The 19,433-nt window shown below is 44.0% G+C and overlaps 1 protein-coding gene across 2 annotated transcripts in view; it reads left to right on the top strand.

Annotated features, from left to right (window-relative positions):
- Positions 1-19,433, top strand: part of GLRA1 (glycine receptor alpha 1) — a 93,373-nt gene that overhangs the window by 54,397 nt on the left and 19,543 nt on the right. For both annotated transcript variants that reach the window (XM_004453452.3, XM_004453451.2), the window contains exons 4-7: positions 5,972-6,195; positions 9,243-9,325; positions 10,396-10,533; positions 12,605-12,819. In XM_004453452.3, the coding sequence (XP_004453509.1) occupies positions 5,972-6,195; positions 9,243-9,325; positions 10,396-10,533; positions 12,605-12,819 (660 nt within the window). The remainder of the gene's footprint in view (positions 1-5,971; positions 6,196-9,242; positions 9,326-10,395; positions 10,534-12,604; positions 12,820-19,433) is intronic.

Below are 19,433 nucleotides of genomic sequence, written 5' to 3'. Positions count from 1 at the left end.
TGGGTTGAAAATGCATATGTCATAGGGCTGTTTTAAAGATGAAATGAATAATTTTAAAACACAATGCCTTGGTGTAAAGTAGGCCTTCAGTAAAGAGGAACTGTAACCATTTATGCTGGTGGTGGTGAAGCTAAACCAAACTCTTTGAGTGTTTCTGCCTGCACACGCCTTTGCACGTGCTAGTCCTTTACAGGAGATTCCTTTTGCCCCCAGGCCCACACACTCTAATCCTAAACACCCTAAGACTGCATCCCGGTCCTCACGTCCTGCCCCAGGCCCCTACCCCTCACTTATGTCCTTCGTCTTCCCCTGGCCTGGCCTCCTTTCCAGCTGCAACTGCCCATCACTCATATCTCAGAACAACACCAGTTCCAGGGGCGCTAACCTCAGGAGATGAGACAAACAAGGGGCCCATCTCAAATGCCATCTTCGCTCCAGAAGCATCTCCAGCTTCAGTCTCTCTGGCTGGATATAATCTCTCTGACTTCTAGCAGCTATTTGCTAGAACCTCTATGGCCTTATCACTTTCAGTTTTGTATGGCAATCTGTGTCCTCATCTTGCATTGCTCGCTAGATCATTTGAGTTCTGCAAGAGCAGAAACCAAAACCTTGCGTCTCCATCATCCCTGTACCTCTGCTCTTCCTAATACATGTTTATAGAGTTGAATTGATTTAAGAGAAGTGACACCCCTTTGAGACCTGGAATGTTGAGACTTAGAAAGGTAGGAGAGCCTTATTCCTTGGTCTACCTCTTGGGCAGCGTTCCTTGGGTCTGACTGCAAGAGCATGCCTCTTGCCCTCCCTCCCCTTCCCAATACACACACATTCACACACACACACACACACACATACAGGCCCTTTGTTACTAAAGCACTTTATACTTTCTATTTCATCCTAATGCTGAGTTTAGCAGAGTTGATTGGGAGAGGTTAGAATTGAAAGTAGATATGGTAGGGTAGATATGGGGGCCATTTCCAACTGCAGGTGGCACATAGAAGGCCTCAATAAATGCTGAATGAGAGAATGAATGAATGAGTTGATGCCCTATCTTGGCCTTACAAGCAAACCGTTGCCCAGTTACTGGAAATCAGACCATCAGGGAATTCTGAGAGAGACTTCTGAGAGAGAATGGAAATGCCTCCCACCTCCAGCATAGATGAGCCCCCTTGAGGAGCTGAGAACCAGAAGCCAAGCGCTGGAGGTGGAGCTTGCGGTTCAGGGGTGGGGAAGTTCGAATGTCAGTCCTCCAGCCCCCGAGCCTGAACACAGACCCCCAGCGTGTCGAACACCAACCCGCATAAGTGTAGGGCTGAGTAAGCCAAAAAACAGCATTTAGCTTTCAGCCTATTACACCAATTACATTGATTTCTTCCGAACTGCACTTCCCACTGCTGTTTACCAACTAGGAAGGAGAAAATCAATGACAGCAACTTGTGGACAATGAGTCAGGCTGCCTGAGGACACCGAGGTACATTCTCCAGGTCTCTTGCGCTAACTTTTCATCAGCCAGTTCATAATTAAACCTTATGGTTTTTATTTTGTTTTTCCTCTTTTAGATGATGTACATTTGTATTTTTTACAACCAACATGCCCTACTTCTGTAATAAGAAAAAATAAAATATTTGCTAAAATAGTAATAAAAGCAAATATAATAATGTTCCTTCCCCACATAAAATAGCTCACCCTCGGGATGAAGTCCAAATTTCTCACTATGGCTTGCAAGGCCCTGCTTGCTCCCTCCCATTCCTTCCCTTACTTGTTTACTTGTGATTCTTCCCAAAGGACCACACCGTTGCTTTGCCTCTAGGTTTTCCCATATGATATTCCATCTGTTCAAAATTCTTTTCCTTTTTGTTTCAACCAGATTTGTTCTACCTTAAATATCACTTCTTTCTAGAATCTTCTCTGACCACCATCTCAAGTCTCGATGGGAACCTGTCTTCTCTATTTCCTAAACACCTTGTACTTTCCTCTTCCCACATCCCTTATCTCAGTGTGGGGTAATCATTGTACTGTAGGCTGTGTGTCTGCATAAATGTGTCTTTTGTGTTCTCAGCAGATTCCCTGGCATTTTGAAAATGCTCAGTAAATTGTTGTTAAAAACCTAAAAGTATTTTTATTAGCTGTTAGATTTGGTAGAGTTCTTAGAGACGTCTAGCCTAATTCCTGCTTTTAATTGGGAGGTCCAGAGAAGTAAATCCAGTCCTCATAACAGGTCCTTCACTGAATTGCCGTGTGCCCTGAGGACATGCCTTCCCCAGGCCCACCCCCCAGGGTCTAGGGCTCTACAACTTTTTCTGCTCCAACTTTTCCTGACTTTGCCTCCTCCTGGGTATTGGGTAGTTCACAGGCACACTGACTAGGGGCAGGAGAGAAGACACACACATTGAGGAAGTGCTGAATTAAAGTTTCTGGAGATTCAGTCTTGCTAGATCAGAAAAGGAAAAGATCGGGGAAGCTGTGGGATCAAGGCTCCTGTGGGACAGAAGGGTTAAGCTGAGCAGGCTGAATTTGCCCAGGCAAGAGAAGATGCGAGGGAGTGCCCAGCACAGAACAGGCTATGAACACCACATTACGTAATGAACGAGCACTCGCTAAAGTGTTAGGCTGATGCAGATTCAGGACCAGCTCTGTGCCTTGGACAGACTCCTCAACCTTTCCAGACTCAGTTTCTTACACCTCACCATGGGAATCTGAACGTCTAACTTGCAGGGTTTTGTGAGGATTAAATGCATGTGACAGTATCTAGAATAGTACCTGGTGCCTAAGAGACCACTTTAAGAAATGCCACTTTCTCTTCTTCCTTCCAGCCACATAAACTGGCTAGACGTGTCACTGGCAAGAACATCAAAAGTGCAGCTGGGGTTTGGGGGCTGGAGTCTTTTTCCACCCAATCATTCGTAGTCTGCTTGCTCTGACATGACTTGCCAGCTCTTCGCTGTCTCTCACACACACACATATCATGTAAAACCCAAGGAGGGAAGAGACGCTGTTTCTAACACACTGATTAGATGGGCCAGGCTGCAGGCTGCCTGTTACTGCCAACAGAAAATACAAAGCACCAATCCAGGCCTGGCCTGAATTCTCCCTCTACTGGGGGACTTATAAGACATGAGATTATGAGACCAAATGTCATATTCTATGGGGCTGAAGGGAGAGGCATCAGTGAAATTATAGAACAATGCTATAAAATACCTGGTAACATTTCATGAAACTATCGATGTTTTGGTAGGCAAACTGAATGAGGCATGTGCTGTGGAGAGATTGGATTTTGGTGGGGGCAGGGGAGTCATTTTAGTTTACTCCCGTTGTTGACAGATCAAGACTAATTAGGGGGAAGCGGATGTGGCTCAAGCAATTGAGCTCCTTCCTACCACATGGGAGGTCCCAGGTTCAGTTTCTGATGCCTACTAAAGAAAATGAGCAAGACAGAGAGTTGACGTGATGGACAGGCATGACAAGCTGACGCAACAAGATGCTGCAACAAGAGTTATGAGGAAAAACATAATGAAAGACACAACAAAGCAGGGAGTGGAGGTGGTTCAAGCCAATAGACACCTCCCTCCCACATCAGAGGTCCCACATTCAGTTCCTGGTGCCTCCTAAAAAGAGGAGGCACACAACAAACAAACATAGCAAACACACAGCAAAAACAATGAGAGAATGGGGAGAAATAAACATTTTTTAAAAACCTTTAAAAAATAAAAGACTGATTAGGATTTAGAAATAGCACCTCAAAGTGAAATATAGAAGGAAGCGAATTTGGCCCAATGGATAGGGCATCCACCTACCATATGGGAGGTCCAAGGCTCAAACCCACGCGCAGTGCTGATGCGCACAAGGGGTGTCCCCTGCATAGGGGAGCCCCACATGCAAGGAGTGCACCCCATAAGGACAGCTGCCCAGCGCGAAAGAAAGTGCAGCCTACCCAGGAATGGTGCCGCACAAATGGACAGCTGACACAGCACAATGACACAACAGAAAAGAGACACAGATTCCAGGTGCCACTGACAAGAATACAAGCAGACACAGAAGAACACACAGTGAATGGACAGAGAGAGCAGACAACTGGGAAGGGGGGTAAAGGGAGAGAAATAAATAAAAAAGAAATATAGAGAAGCACCTGGGGCTCAAGCAGTTGGGCACCCACCTACCACATGGGAGGTCCCAGATTTGGTTCCCAGTGCCTCCTAAAGAAGATGAGCAAGACAGCAAGCTGACACAATGGGCTAGCATGGTGAGCTGACACAAGATGATGCAATAAGGAGACACAATGAGAAACACAACAAGCAGGGAGTGGATGTGGCTTGAGTGATTGGGTGCCTCTCTCCTACATGGGAGGTTCCAGGTTCAGTTCCACTGTTTCCTAAAAAGAAGATAAGCAGACAGAACACGCAACAAACAGAGAGCAGACAGCAAGCACAAATAATGGGGGTGGGGGGAGAAGTTAAAAAATAAAATAAATCTTAACAAAAGAAAGAAATATAGTATGAACTAATTTATCCAACACCCTCAGGGAAATAGCAATAACAGGACCTCCTGTATAGAGATGATCCCTTGAAGTGAAGCATTTAAAGTTGAACTTCAGCTGAGATCTTTTGAGCTTATCTTTCAGGAAGCCATAGACCTTTTCTGGGAATCCAACATAGATAGCTAGGCTCCTCTTCCCAGAAGAACACGAATACACTTCAAATCCTACTCGCAATGTCATAATATCCATGGACCCCAATCCCTCTCTAACAAAATTTTTTAAAAACAAAACTTTTCTTTCTTAACTGTATTGCCCAGCTTCCTATCATTGAGACCTACCCACACCACTATTGTGTTTCTCTGGCTGTGAATGGAAACTGAATGGACTCTCAATTCCTCTAAGATCAGGAGGGCAGTTGAACAAACCCTCAGCTAGGAGTCAAGACACTAGGGTTCCAGGATCAGCTCTGCCCCTGCCTTTTCCGAGTGACAATAGCCAGTCTCAATTCTCTCTGGACTTCAGTTTCTTTATCTGCAAGGGGAAAGAGAGGGCAGGGAGGAGGGAGTTTGACTAGGACAGCATTCCCAACCTAGGTTCTGTAGAAGATGAGTATCATGCACAAAAAGAAGTTCTATAATCAAAATAAATCATGAAAGTACTGTGATCCTATTTCCCTCTTAGAGATTCACAAAACTCACAAGCATATTAAGGTCTCCGAGAAGTCATACAATAAAGAAACCTGTTGCATTTAGTTTAATCCAACATTTCCCTAATTAATTTGATCCATGAATCCTTTTTTTTTTTTTTTTATGGAATGACACCTCTGCAGTCCCATCAGATAAATGTTAAACTCAGCACTGAGTTTAGAACCCAGTACAGTGTGACTCCACTGCATGTTTTAAACTTCCCCAAACTAATAACACAGGTTAAGGTTATAGAAGACTGGTACTAAAACTGTGATATGTGACAACTGCAGGTGCTTGATAGAGTTCCCCCTCCATTCTCCCGTCACTATTAGGCAGAATGGTTTGAATGCTCAGGAATCAGCTTTTGTCTTTCCCTTTGTCCCTTCAATCTTTCTAGACATTGGCTCTGGAACTTGGTATGCAAAGGAATTTCTCCACAGATGGGGTTCATAATAAAAGGTGGACTTCAGCTTTATCCGTAATGTTTTATTCTTTTTATCTTAGAAAAATGAAGCAAACCTGGCAAAATGTTAACAGGGTGGTGAAAGCAGGTGTTTCTTAGGTCAAACGTTGAATTTTTCTCTAGTTTTGCTTTTTCAAAAGAAAGAATAACTCGAATAACCCCAATTTAGAATTAAATGACCTTTATGGGGCATTTGGGGGATTCTGGAGGGTAATTGTGATTCTCGCCCTGGTCCCCCATGTAAGATACACCACACTCCAATAGCACCCTCCAGAAGGGCTTTGGAAAGTACCTGCCCGCGTTGACATCCCAGGGCCTCACCTGGGTCCACTCCTTGTCTCCTGGCCGTAGGACTATAGGGTCAACATCTTCCTGCGGCAGCAGTGGAACGACCCCCGGCTGGCGTACAATGAATACCCCGATGACTCTCTGGACCTGGACCCATCCATGTTGGATTCCATCTGGAAACCCGACCTGTTCTTCGCCAACGAGAAGGGGGCCCACTTCCATGAGATCACCACAGACAACAAGCTGCTGAGGATCTCCCGCAATGGAAATGTCCTCTACAGCATCAGGTGAGTCCCGTGCAGGTTCGTCCCCTTCAGCCTCAGAACAGACCTTGCCCATCGCCTTCAGGTGAGCGGGCCCTGGCCCAACACCTTTGCCTTCAGGCTGGCCCAGCTCTGTGACTGACTCTCAGCAAGTAAGAATAAATACTATAGGAAGTGCAAGGAGGGAGCGGTTCATTGTAGCAAGGGACCCTCCCTGGAGAAGGTGGGGTTTAAGCTAGGCCCCTAAGGTGATCTAGCATTTCAAGAAAATAAGGTGAAGAAAGGAAATTCAAAGGCGATGGCCAGCGGCAGGAGCAAAAGCACAAAGCCTGCAAGACCACGGCTACCTCAGGAAGCAAACGGGCCTTCCAGGTGGACGGTGCTGGCCACAGGTAACCAGCCAGGGCTGCTCAGTCCCTTCCGTTACCCTTTCTATGCCCCATACTTGCTCTGCAGGAGTCTAGAAGGCTGAGTCCCCCTTCCTGCTGGGGGGCAAAGCTTTCAGGGTCTCTAGCTACCCCTCCTCACCTAATTCCCAGTGTCCTCCCCAGTGGCAAGGGGGAAATGACAGTGTCCCTGAGGTGAAGAAGTGGGCTTACCCATGGAATGATAACAGCCACCATTCATTAAGAATTTATCTGCTAGGCTGGGCACTTCCCATATATTACTTCGAGTGCTTCCTAACATCCCTGATCCAGTTTTATTATGCCCTTTTTTGCCGATGCTACAAGTGAGGATCTGAAAGTTTAGCTTAACGAAGTTCCCGGAGCTAGTGAGCTGCTGAGTCCAGACTCAAATCCTTGTTAGTGTGGACCTGATGCCTGTTCAGAGCCTAAAGAACCATGCACAGCTTTCGATAAGCACTCAAATGTTTAACGAACGAATGAATGTTTTGATTACAAAGGACTAGAAAAGAGCACGGGACCAAAATTATCCTCTTCCCCCACTACTCCTTTCTCAGGGGAATAATAGATCCTTTTTTTTTTTTAAGATTTATTTCTCTCCCCTTCCTTGCCCCACCCCAGTTATCTGTTCTCTGTGTCTATTTGCTGCATGTTCTTCTTTGTCTGCTTCTGTTGTGTCAGCGGCATGAGAATCTGTGTCTCTTTTTATTGCATCATCTTGCTGTGTCAGCTCTCCGTGTGGGCGGCGCCATTCCTGGGCAGGCTAGACTTTTTTTTGCACTGGGCAGCTCTCCTTACAGGGTGTACTACTTGCCCGTGGGGCTCCCCTACATGGGCGGCACCTGTGCGTGGCAGGGCACTCCTTGCACACATCAGCACTGTGCGTGGGCCAGCTCCGCACAGGTCAAGGAGGCCCAGGGTTTGAACCACAGACCTCCCATGTGGTAGACGGACGCCCTAACCACTGGGCCAAGCCCGCTTCCCAATAAGTCCTTTTATTTCCCATTGGGAGATGAGCCTTAGACACCCAGGCCCAGGGGAGAGGCTGTTCAGGTCCTCACTCTCAGATGTGATGAAATTTAGTCAGTACTCTCCTGACAGCAGGCTGGGGTGGGGGTGAGCCTTAGGGACCACGGCAGGGAAGAGGAGGCACCGCGGACAGGCTGATGTGGAGCAGCCAGACTGTGGCGACCTTCCTCACCCTGGAGCCCGCCTCCTCCCCCGTCAGTGCACCTGAAGAATGAAGGGTGTTGGGGATGGGGATGGGCTCAGGAAACATTCACCAAGGCCCTGGCTGGCCGGGGAAGGGGGGGTCACCCTGCTTGGATTTTGCTGCTGCCAAACTAGTTTCATATCTCCAGGACGCTAAACCCCAGTGCAGCATGACAGAAGGACAAATCAGCAGAAAGTGACGTTCCCAAGGTCATTCAGCTTCAGGAAATTAACCTGGTGTGACAGATGCCCCACTTTGGAGCTTTTATCTTCAGAAACTCAACTGCGTTCACTTTCCCTTCATGCTTCCCCTCCTCTATGCCCTCCCCCTCCCTTCCTTTCTTCCTCGTGCTAAAGGGGCCCAAATCCAGAGCTGGAGGGTCGCATGCCTCATCATGTGCAGCCAAGGTGCCAGCAGCTCGGCGCCCCTTAGGGCATAGGGGCTGGCTTTTCCAGATAGCAGTGCTGGAGAGCCAGCCAGCAAGCACGTGAGCCAGCCCCCTTGGCAGTCAGAATCCAAAGGCCAAAAGACATGGTTTTGATCCCCACTGATCTGTCAACCTACTGTGTGACTTTAGGCAAGTCCCTACTTATCCCTCATCACACCCCCGTTTCCTCACCTGTCAAGTGAGGGAGCCGTCTGAATGTTCTCTGGGCTCTGAGAGTTTGTGACTCTGAGAGCCTTTCTTCTCCATTCTCTGAAATAGGCACTTGGATGTTGGTAAATCCCTTCAAGCTGAAACCTGGCTCCCGGCCTGAGCAGCAGGCATTGAATTCTGTTAAGGAGGCTTCCTTTGGTTCTGAGACTGTGGCCTCTGCAAGAGTTGAACAATCCAAAATAAACAGCCAGCCCAGAAGCCTGGGGCACCTACAACTTCCCAAATGACCCAGGCTTTGAGCCCACAGATGTGAATCAGCTGTGTTTGCATACTCAAAGAGGCAGGGACCCCCTTTGAGATAGCTTTTGATGAGCCCAGTTTGTGAAGGGAGGCAGCCAAGAAGCCCTTGCCGAATTGCTGCAGGGGCACGTGGGGATGCCTGAGGCCTGGTTCTGCTCAACCGAACATTCAGGCTCTGGCCCTACCTGAGGACTCTGTAGAAGAGCTGGCCTGGGGAGCTCCAGGCCTTCAGGAACTCACAAAGACAGGTCTCTAGTAGCCAGACTCCAAAGAAACCAGAAATTCCGTGGACCTTTCGTGACCTTAGGCAACTTACTTTACCTCTCTGAGCCTCCATTCCATATCCTAAACATGGAAATATATATATATGTATATATTCTATATATAGATAGATAGATAGATAGATAGATAGATAGATAGATATTCAATAAATATTTGTTCCCCAATCTTTTGACCTCTCCTGGACAATTGATTTTCTAATTCTGACAGTAATTAGAATGCAGACAGACTCCCTGGTTTGTGGATCTAGTATTACTCAACTCCCTTCTCTTCCCAGAATCACTCTGACATTGGCCTGCCCCATGGACTTGAAGAATTTCCCCATGGACGTCCAGACATGTATCATGCAACTTGAAAGCTGTGAGTCCCCTGCACCAGGCCTCTAGAAAGATCCAGGTTCCCATTAACCCACAGGACTGGGATGAATTCCCACTCAGCTGTTCCTAACTGCTGGACCCCAGGGGATTACTGTAATAGCCCAAAATATTAGATGAGGGACTTTGCTTTAATGCATTAGAAATGTAACTCCCCTTGCTTTGTCAAACTGAGGCCCAAGCTGGGAAGCTTGCGGCATTCTCCAAAGAAGCACTGTTCATGGTCCTTTGAATGTCCTCACAATATCTTATAAGAAATAGCTTGGATAAGTCATGGTCCTTGTACTCATAGAGATGATCACCTTAGCCGGAGAGACATACAACTGCACAAAGAACTCAAACTAGGGCAGCAAGTGGTCTCTTGGCAGAAGGTATGCTTTTTCCTGGTTAGGAAGGAGAGAGAGTATTGAGAAGGTTTATAGAGATCACATGAACACTGAGATTTTAACAGATGGGTAGCTGAATTTTTTTATGACAAACACTGAAATCAATCTAACTTGAAAATGGAATTAAATGGAAGGACCTAGGGCTTACTTAGGGAACCGAGAGGAAAAGCTAAAGGACAGGAACGAGGGGAGGAGCTTTAAGCAGCAGGAACAGTAATGGACCATTTCCTTGGAGCATCATCTCTAAGGAGAATCGCAGAAACCAATCCTGAACCTCCTGTCACTTCACTCAAAGGGCAAAGTCCTAGGGAAGAGAGTCTGACTGGCCTAGCTTGAGTCACTATCCCACACCTTGACCTCCAGCTGTTACTCTCACCGAGCTAGCACATAACAGAGTAGTTCCCCAGAGAAAAACCTGCTGTAAGCAAAAGAGGAGGCTCTCGTGGATGATGTGCAAGCAAAAAGAGCTGGTGTCAAGTGCATTTGAGCATGGAGGAAGCAGGTGGGGGGAACAGGATAAGTTAAGCAATTAAAGCAGTTCTCATCTCATTTGGGAAGGGACAAGGGGAGCAACATGATTCCATGATTTCCCCTGAGTCCCTAACCCTAACCAATATGCTTACCTAAGTGCTCAGGGTACTGATTACTCCTTCTACTGATCTTATCCCAGTCGGATACACCATGAATGACCTCATCTTTGAGTGGCAGGAGCAGGGAGCTGTGCAGGTGGCAGATGGACTAACTCTCCCCCAGTTTATCCTCAAGGAGGAGAAGGACTTGAGATACTGCACCAAGCACTACAACACAGGTAGGTACAACTCAGATCCCTGCAAAACAGGGCCAGAGGCCACTTCTAACATTCATTCAATCAAGGATTCAACAGATCTTATGAAGTACCCATGATGAGCACAGCTTTGTATTTACTACCTAGCGGTTCAGAGAAACTAAAACGTGGCTCTGATACTTTCTCCTGTGAGTCCTGGGGTGAGTAACTTAAGCTTAGGTCATAACTAATTATAAGGGTAGATGGGAAGTTATAGGTTTTATTCTAGGTAGCAATATGCCCAATAGGACTAAAGCAGGGTTCTTAAAGGCAGAAAGGAAGAACCGATATTGGGAGGCCACCTAGCAGTCTCTGCCAAAGAGAAACTGGCATTTCTGTAAGGGCAAAAATGGAGAAGAGAATGTTCACATTAGACTTCAGCAAAATGTTGCTGAGAGGCAGCACTGAAGATTAGCAACTAGTAAAGTTGGAAAGAATCTGCTAGACTCTAAGCTACAATTTGGGGAAACCACAATTGTTTAACTCAACACTCTCTTTTCCAAGGCTTGCATAGTATTTGCTGGGTGATTTAATACTTGAATTACCTGGGACTAATCAAGATAAGCTTTGAATACCCTGTCTCAGGCTGGGCAAGAGCTCATGGAAGCACTGTGGAAGTCAGTTGACTGTTATGCCAGTTGGGAAGGAAGCGGAAGTCTACACCTAGTTGTGTGAGTAGAGGCATGAACTATATTGGTGATAGGCGCCAAGGAGAGGAGGAGGTGAGGGAAAGGGATTGAGAGAAACCATTGTAGGCGCTGATGGAAATAGAAGAGCCAGGGAAAGGTCAGGCAGCCTGGGCTCTGGTCTGTCTGAAATAGCTTTCCCTTTCTGGGTGACCTAAGAGATGTCTCAGACCTCCAAAGTTACTCTCCTCATCCCTGGGACAAGCTGTGACACAGAGAAATAGTGGTACTTCCATTAGCAGCCATGAGAGTAATAGCTCCACCTCAATCAAATAATCACCACCGACCTTCACATAGCACCACCTGTTATTGTTTACGCAGCGATTCCTCCTTTATTATGTCATTTGCTCTTCACCATTCATATTTCGTAAGAGCTGAGCTCTCTGCCAGGCCCCATGGTACACACGGAGAAAAGAAAGACCAGCCGCTGCCCACCTGGCCTTTATAATTCAGGGAGCACTAGGAAATCCCCTAGTAACTGTTCCAGTGGACAGGATGAAGCATAGTGGACAGGGATTCACAGATGCGCGGGGAGACAAGATGCTCACAATCAAGTGCATCTAGATAGGAGAGAAGGAGGACAGAGGAAGGAGGAGGGAGGGAGGGAAGGAAAGTAAGAGACCAACTTGCCAAGCTTTCACTGTGTTATTCTTCAAAGGCTCTGAGGGTCACATGAACAAAGAAAAAGAGGCCATCCGCCTGGGGGAGATTTCACATCTAAACACCCATGGAGGAGGAGGATTTCTTTGGCTGGTTGTGGGAAGAAATAAGGGCATTCCAGGCACAGGGATTAGTAGGACCAAAAGCTCAGAAGCGTGAAAGGGCAAGGGACACAGTTTGGTGAGATGGTGTGTAGGAGGTCATGATTAGAATGGAAAAAGAAGGGATAAGAGGATGGAAAGATAGTTTAGAGCTCAAGTGTGAAGGGCAGACTAAGGAGTTTGAACTTTTCCCTGTGGGTAATGGGGACATCCTTATATGAAGAAAGAAGGAAAAAAAGAACAGTTTTTCAAGAATCAAATTAGGCTTTGGGATGATAACTGCCAGAAGAGTAAAGGTCCATTTAGGCCCACTCTTGTCAACATAATAGTGATGGTGATGATGATTATGGTATCAACTAACATTCCTGAGCATTTATTCTGTGTGAGGTATGTTGCTAAGTGCTTTCTAAGCATCATCTCACAGTAGCCACATGAGGTAGATGTTATTTTTATCCCCAGTTTAACATAGATAAGGAAAATGAGATACAGAGCAGTACAAAACACAGCTAGCATGAAGCTGAACTGGACTTGAGCCACGGTTGTCCTGAACTCAAAGCCCTTGTTTCCATCCACAAGGCTACTTCACCATCTAATTGTAATTTCTTGCAGGTAAATTTACCTGCATTGAGGCCCGTTTCCACCTGGAGCGACAGATGGGCTACTACCTGATCCAGATGTATATTCCCAGCCTGCTCATTGTCATCCTCTCCTGGATTTCCTTCTGGATCAACATGGATGCTGCACCAGCCCGCGTGGGCCTGGGCATCACCACTGTGCTCACCATGACCACCCAGAGCTCTGGCTCTCGAGCATCTCTGCCCAAGGTAAGTTCCACCACCCAAGAACACAGAGCACTGGACAGAAAGGAAGGCACCCATCTCCCCACCCTGTCTGGGGTAAGAGGAGCACAAGAATTAGCCATTATTTATCTACACTTTGCAGGGTCCAGCATTCTGTGTTATCAAACCTTCCACCAAGCTTAACATTATGTTCTCCACAGGCTTCCAAACACCACATTCTGCTCCATTCTCTACCAATAGTAGATGCACATTCTGCTTCATTTACTGTTAACATTCAATTGTACATTTTCTTCCTTTCATGTTTTTTTGCTTCTTATATTTTTTATTGCAGTATAACATTCATCCATGAACATACATAAACAATAAGTATATAGTAAAAGTTGTGAACCCACAAAACAAACATGCATATCACACAGGGTCCCACATATCAACCCACAACCAACATCTTGCACTGCTGCAAAACACTTGCTACAAAGTAGGAAAGAACATTGTCAAAATCCCACTACCAACCATAGTCCACATTCCACACCTGCTGCATTTCTCCCCCAACCCACCCCATTATTATTTTTTAAACATTTTTATTACAGAGGTTGTGAACTTCAAAATAATCATGCATATGTATAGAATTCCCATACATCACCCCTTCATCAACACACCACACCATGGTGGAACATTTGATACAGATTATGAAATAATACCATCAGACTGTTACCACCAACCATGGTCCATAGCATACATTTGGCACACTTTTTCCATACTCCCCCATTATCAAAACAGTACATCGTTGGCATAGATGCATGAGTCTTACAGTATTACTGTTAAACACAGTCCATAGGTCACACCAATTGTATTTTTCCCATGCTTCTCCACATTCCCAGCACCCTGTAATAGTGATACATCTGCTCCAGCTCACAGAAGGACACTCTTGTATCTGTATCATCAACCACAATTCTCATCCACCTCTGGGTTCATTGTGTTATTCAGTCCCTAGATTATTCTTTACTTTCTATCAACTGGCATTTGCATCCTAGACTACCCTTTCCAGCCACATTGCCATTTATAAACCAGCTATTGTTCACTGTAATATATTACCATTAACTCCATCCATTTCCAAACTTTTACAGTAAAGTTAATTAAAATTTCTACATACATTAAGCATCAGTAGTCCATCTCAGCCCTCCTCCTATCTCCTAAAAACCTATACTCTATGTTCTAACTCCATGTGTTTATTCTTCATATTTAGTTCATATTAATGAGAGCATGCAATATTTTTTCTTTTGTGTCTGGCTTATCTTACTTAGCATCATGTCTTCAAGATTCATCCATGTTATCATATGTGTCCCAATTTCATTTCTTCTTACTGCAGCATAATATTCCTTCATATGTATATATCACATTTTACTTATCCATTCATTGGTTGATGGACACTTAGGTTGTTTCCATCTTTTGATAATTGTGAATAATGCTGCTATGAACATTGGTGTGCATTGGTGCCTGTTTGTGTCACCTTTTTCAGTTCTTCTGGATATATTCCTAGTAGAGGAATTGCTAGATCATATGGTAGTTCTATATTTAGCTTCCTGAGGAACCGCCAAACTGTCCTCCACAAAGGTGTCATCATTTCACAATCCCAACAGTGAAGGAGTGTTCCTATTTCTCCGCACCCTCTCCAGCACTTATTGTTTTCTGTTTTTTTAAATAATGGCCATTCTGTGCCGTGTGAGATGATATCTCATTGTCATTTTGATTAGCATTTCCCTAGTAGCTAGTGATATGGAACATTTTTTTATCTGCTTTTTGGCCATTTGTATTTCCTCTTTAGAGAAATACCTATTTAAATCTTTTGCCCATTTTTAGATTGGATTGCTTGCCCTTTTACTGTTTTGTTTTGTTTTTTTAAAGATTTATTTTTTATTTATTTCTCTCCCCTTCTCCTTCCTCCCCACCCCAGTTGTCTGCTCTCTTTGTCCATTCACTGTGTGTTCTTCTGTGTTTCCTTGTATTCTTGTCAGTGGCACCCGGAATCTGTGTCGCATTTTGTTGCGTCATCTTGCTGTGTCAGCTCTCCGTTTAAACAGCACCACTCCTGGGCAGGCTGCACTTTCTTTTGCACTGGGCGGCTCTCCTTACAGGGCGCACTCCTTGTGCATGGGGTTCACCTACACGGGGGACACCCCTGCATGGCAGGGCACTCCTTGCGCGCATCAGCACTGTGCATGGGTCAGCTCATCACACAGGTCAGGAGGCTCTGGATTTGAACCCTAGACCTCCCATGTGGTAGACAGATGCCCTATCCATTGGGCCAACTCCACTTCCCCATTTTACTGTTGAGTTGTATGATCTCTGTATATAGAATGGAAATCAAACCTTTATTGAATATGTGGTTTCCAAATATTTACTTCCAATGAGTGGGCTGCCTTTTCACCTTCTTGATGAAGTCCTTTGAATCACAAAAGTGTTTAAGCTTGAGGAGGTCCCATTTATCCATGTTTTCTTTCATGGCTCATGCTTTCAATGTAAGGCTTAAGAACCCACCAGCTACCACCAGGTCTTGAAGATGTTTTCCTACATTTTCTTCTAGGAGCTTTATGGTTCTTGCTTTTATATTTAGGTCTTTGATCCATTTTAAGTTAATTTTTGTATAATGTGTGAGAGAGGGGTCCTCTTTCTTTCTTTAGGCTATGGATATCCAGTTCTCCCAATATTATTTTGTTGAACAGACTGTTCTGCCTGAGCTGGGTGGATTTGATAGACTTGTCAAAAATTAATTGACCATATCTTCTTTTCATTTCTAATGTTAGCTACAGTCTTGCTCCCTTCACCATTAATGGTTGATGCCTTGTGTTAGAGGACTCCAATCCATCCCCATGGTTGGAGGCTCACTAAAGGGGCTCATGGAACTCAGCATATGGTTGTACTTATAGTAAAGATTCATTACAGTGACATATTAAGGATATACAATAGATCATAAGGGGAAAAGAAACAGCAGAGACCGAAAGAATCCATGTTCAGGCTTCCTTGTTCTTCCAACCCCCATGAGGGGGTCATACAGGGCACCCCCATGAGGGGTCATAAAGGAGTCATACAGTCTTACCCCATCAATGAAAATGCAGCCAGATAAGTGTGATGTTCCAGCCAAGGAAAACCCATTAGAGACTCAGCACCCGGGGTTTTTACTGGGGCTGGTCACATAGGCATCTTCTCCTTAGCATGGACCAAAACTCCAGACTCCTTGAAGGCAAGCAGATATTCAGCATAAACCATATTGTTTACACAGTTTAGGCACAGTGAGTGACACGTTATTAGTTAGGGAAGGGTGGAAACACCTCCCAAAATCCAAGTTCCTGGATGCCAGCAAGAAGGCCCTTACAAAAAAGAGCAGCCTCCTGCCTGCTATCTTTATCCTTTTCTGCACATACCTCCATCTGATTCTTTCAGTTTTTTAAAATTTATTGAAATATATCACTCATACATAAACATACTTAAACAAGTGTATAATAGTTGTGAAACTTACAAAATAAATATATATAACATCAAACATATATAACATCTCACCCTACCACCAATAACTTGCATTGTTTTTAAACCTTTTTAACTAATAATTAGAGCATTGTCAAAATATTACTACTAAACAAAGTATTTTTCCCCTAATCAATCCTATTATTATCCTTTTATCATTTATATATGAACATATATGAACAATTAAGTGTATAGTAAAAGTTGTGAACTTACAAAGTAAACATGAATAACATTATACAGGGGTCTCATACATCAACCCTTCACCAACACCTTGCATTGTCATGAGACGTTTGTTACAAATTATAAAAGAATATTTTCAAAATCGTACTACTAATCATAGTCCTTATCTTACATTTGGTGTTTTTCCCCCAACCCACCCTATTATTATTATTATTTTTTAAAGATTTATTTATTTATTTAATTTCCCCCCTTCCCCTGGTTGTCTGTTCTTGGTGTCTATTTGCTGCGTCTTGTTTCTTTGTCCGCTTCTGTTGTCGTCAGCGGCACGGGAAGTGTGGGCGGCGCCATTCCTGGGCAGGCTGCTCTTTCTTTTCACGCTGGGCGGCTTTTCCTCACGGGCGCACTCCTTGCGCATGGGGCTCCCCCACGCAGGGGACACCCTTGCGTGGCACGGCACTCCTTGCGCGCATCAGCACTGCGCATGGCCAGCTCCACACCGGTCAAGGAGGCCCGGGGTTTGAACCGCGGACCTCCCATATGGTAGACGGACGCCCTAACCACTGGGCCAAAGTCCGTTTCCCCCTATTATTATTTTTTAAATATATTTTTTATGACAGAAGTTGTAAACTTATAAAACAATCATGTACATGTGCAGAATTCCCAAACAACACCCCTTCATCAACATACCACAATGTGGTGTGTCATTTGCTATAGATAAAATATCATCTGATTGTTACCATGTCCATAGTGTACATTTGGCTCACATTTTCCATACTACCTCAATATCAACATAGTACATCTTTCACATAGATGCAAGAATATTATATTATTACTACTAGCCACCACCCATAGGTCACTCCAGCTGTATTTTTCCCATGCTTTTCCACATTCCCAACACCCTGCAATAGTGATATATATTTGTTCTAGCTAACAAAGGACCCTCTTGCATCTGTACCATCAACCACAATTCTCATCCACCTCTTGGTTTACTGTGCTATCCATTTCCTAGATTATTCTCTAGCATTCTGTCAATTGTCATTTACATAACTAGACTACCATTTTCAGTCATATCCCCATTTATAAACTAGCTGTTACTCACTTGGAGTCTTGGACTTGGTCTATTTGGATTTTTTCGGATGGAAGTACGTTGTGTTTCTTGGACATGGATATCTATGTTCTTCAATTGGGCTGGGAAATTTTCTACCATTATTTCTTCAAATAGTCCTTCTGCCCCTTTTCCCTTCTCTTCTCCTTCTGGGACACCCGTGACACATATATTTGCATGGCTTTTGCTGTCATTTAGTTCTCTGAGAACCTGTTCAATTTTTTCTGTTCTTTTCTTCATCTGTTCTTTTGTTTGTTCATTTTTCTGTGTTACCATCCACTCTACACATTTCCATACCTTTACAGTAAAGCTAATTAAAACTTCTACATATATTAAACATCAGTAGTCCACTCAGTCCTTTGCTTATTTCCTTTAAGAATCTACCACCCACCACCAGGGGTTGAAGATATGTTCCTCCAATTTCTTCTAGAATTTTATGGTTCTTGCTTTTAGTTTTAGTTTTTTGATCCATTTTGAGTTAATTTTTGGATAAGATATGAGATAGGGGTCCTCTTTCCTTCTTTCAGCTATGGATGTCCAATTCTTTCAGCATCTTTTGTTGAATGGATTGTTCTGCCCAAGCTGTGTGAGTTTGACAAGCTAGTCAAAAATCACTTGACCATACCTGTGAGGGTCTGTTTCTGAACCATAAATTTGGTTCCATTAGTCTATTGTGTCTGTCTTTAGGCTAATACCATGCTGTTTTTACCACTATAGGTAGGTATTATGATTTAAAGTCTGGAGGTGAGGGTTCACTTTTCCTTTTTATGATGTTTCTGGCTATTCAGGACTCCTTATCCTTCCAAATAAATTTAGTGATCGTGTTTTCAATATTTTTATTTAATGCTGGTGGAATTTTTATCAGGATTGCATTAAATCGGTGTTATCAATTTGAGTAGAATTGACATCTTGATGATATTTAGTCTTCCAATCCATGAGCATGGAATGTTCTTCCAGTTATTTAGGGCTTTTTTTATTTGTTTTAACATTGAGTTGCAGTTTTCTGAATACAAGTGCTTTACATCTTTGGTTAAGTTTATTCCTGACTACTTGAGCTTAATCTGTCATATTTTATTTTCACCACTCTTTTGACACTTTCAGTTACTTTTATTGATATAATCTTCATTTCTAGATCCTCCTCCAGTCCCTCTTTCCTGTCTTTTCTTTTCAGGCTCTAGCACACCCTTTAGTATTTCCTGAATATCTGGTCTCTTGCTTAGAAATTCTCTCAGTTTCTGTTTATCTGTAAATATTCTAATTTCACCCACATTTTTGACAGACAGTCTTGCTGGATATAAGATTTTTGGCTGGAAGTTTTTCTCTTGTAATATCTTAAATATATCAGACCACTGTCTTCTTGCCTCTATGGTTTCTGGTAAGAAATTAGCACTTAATCTTATTGGATATCCCTTATTTGTTATGCACTGCTTTTCTCTTGCTGCTCTCAGAATTCTCTATTTGTCTTTGGCCTATTCTGGTGAGTATGTGTCTTGGAGTTGGTCTATTTGGATTTTTTCAGATGGGAGTATGATGTGCTTCTTGGACATGGATATCTATGTCCTTCAGTAGGGCTGGGAAATTTTCTACCATTATTTCTTCAAATATTCCTTCTGCCCCTTTTCCCTTCTCTTCTCCTTCTGGGACACCCATGTCATGTATGTTTGCATGCCTTTTGCTGTCATTTAGTTCCCTGAGACCTTGTTTAATTTTTCCCATTCTTTTCTTCATCTGTTCTTTTGTATGTTCACTTTCAGAGGCCATTTCTTCAAGTTCACCCATCCTTTCTTCTGCCTCCTCAAATCTGCTACTATATGATTCCAATGTTTTTTTTAAT

The sequence above is a fragment of the Dasypus novemcinctus genome, unplaced genomic scaffold (assembly GCF_030445035.2).
Source record: "Dasypus novemcinctus isolate mDasNov1 unplaced genomic scaffold, mDasNov1.1.hap2 scaffold_189, whole genome shotgun sequence".
In the NCBI taxonomy this organism is placed as follows: domain Eukaryota; kingdom Metazoa; phylum Chordata; class Mammalia; order Cingulata; family Dasypodidae; genus Dasypus; species Dasypus novemcinctus.
The sequence above is the reverse complement of the archived record's forward strand: the minus strand, read 5'-3'. Positions and strand labels throughout refer to the sequence as shown.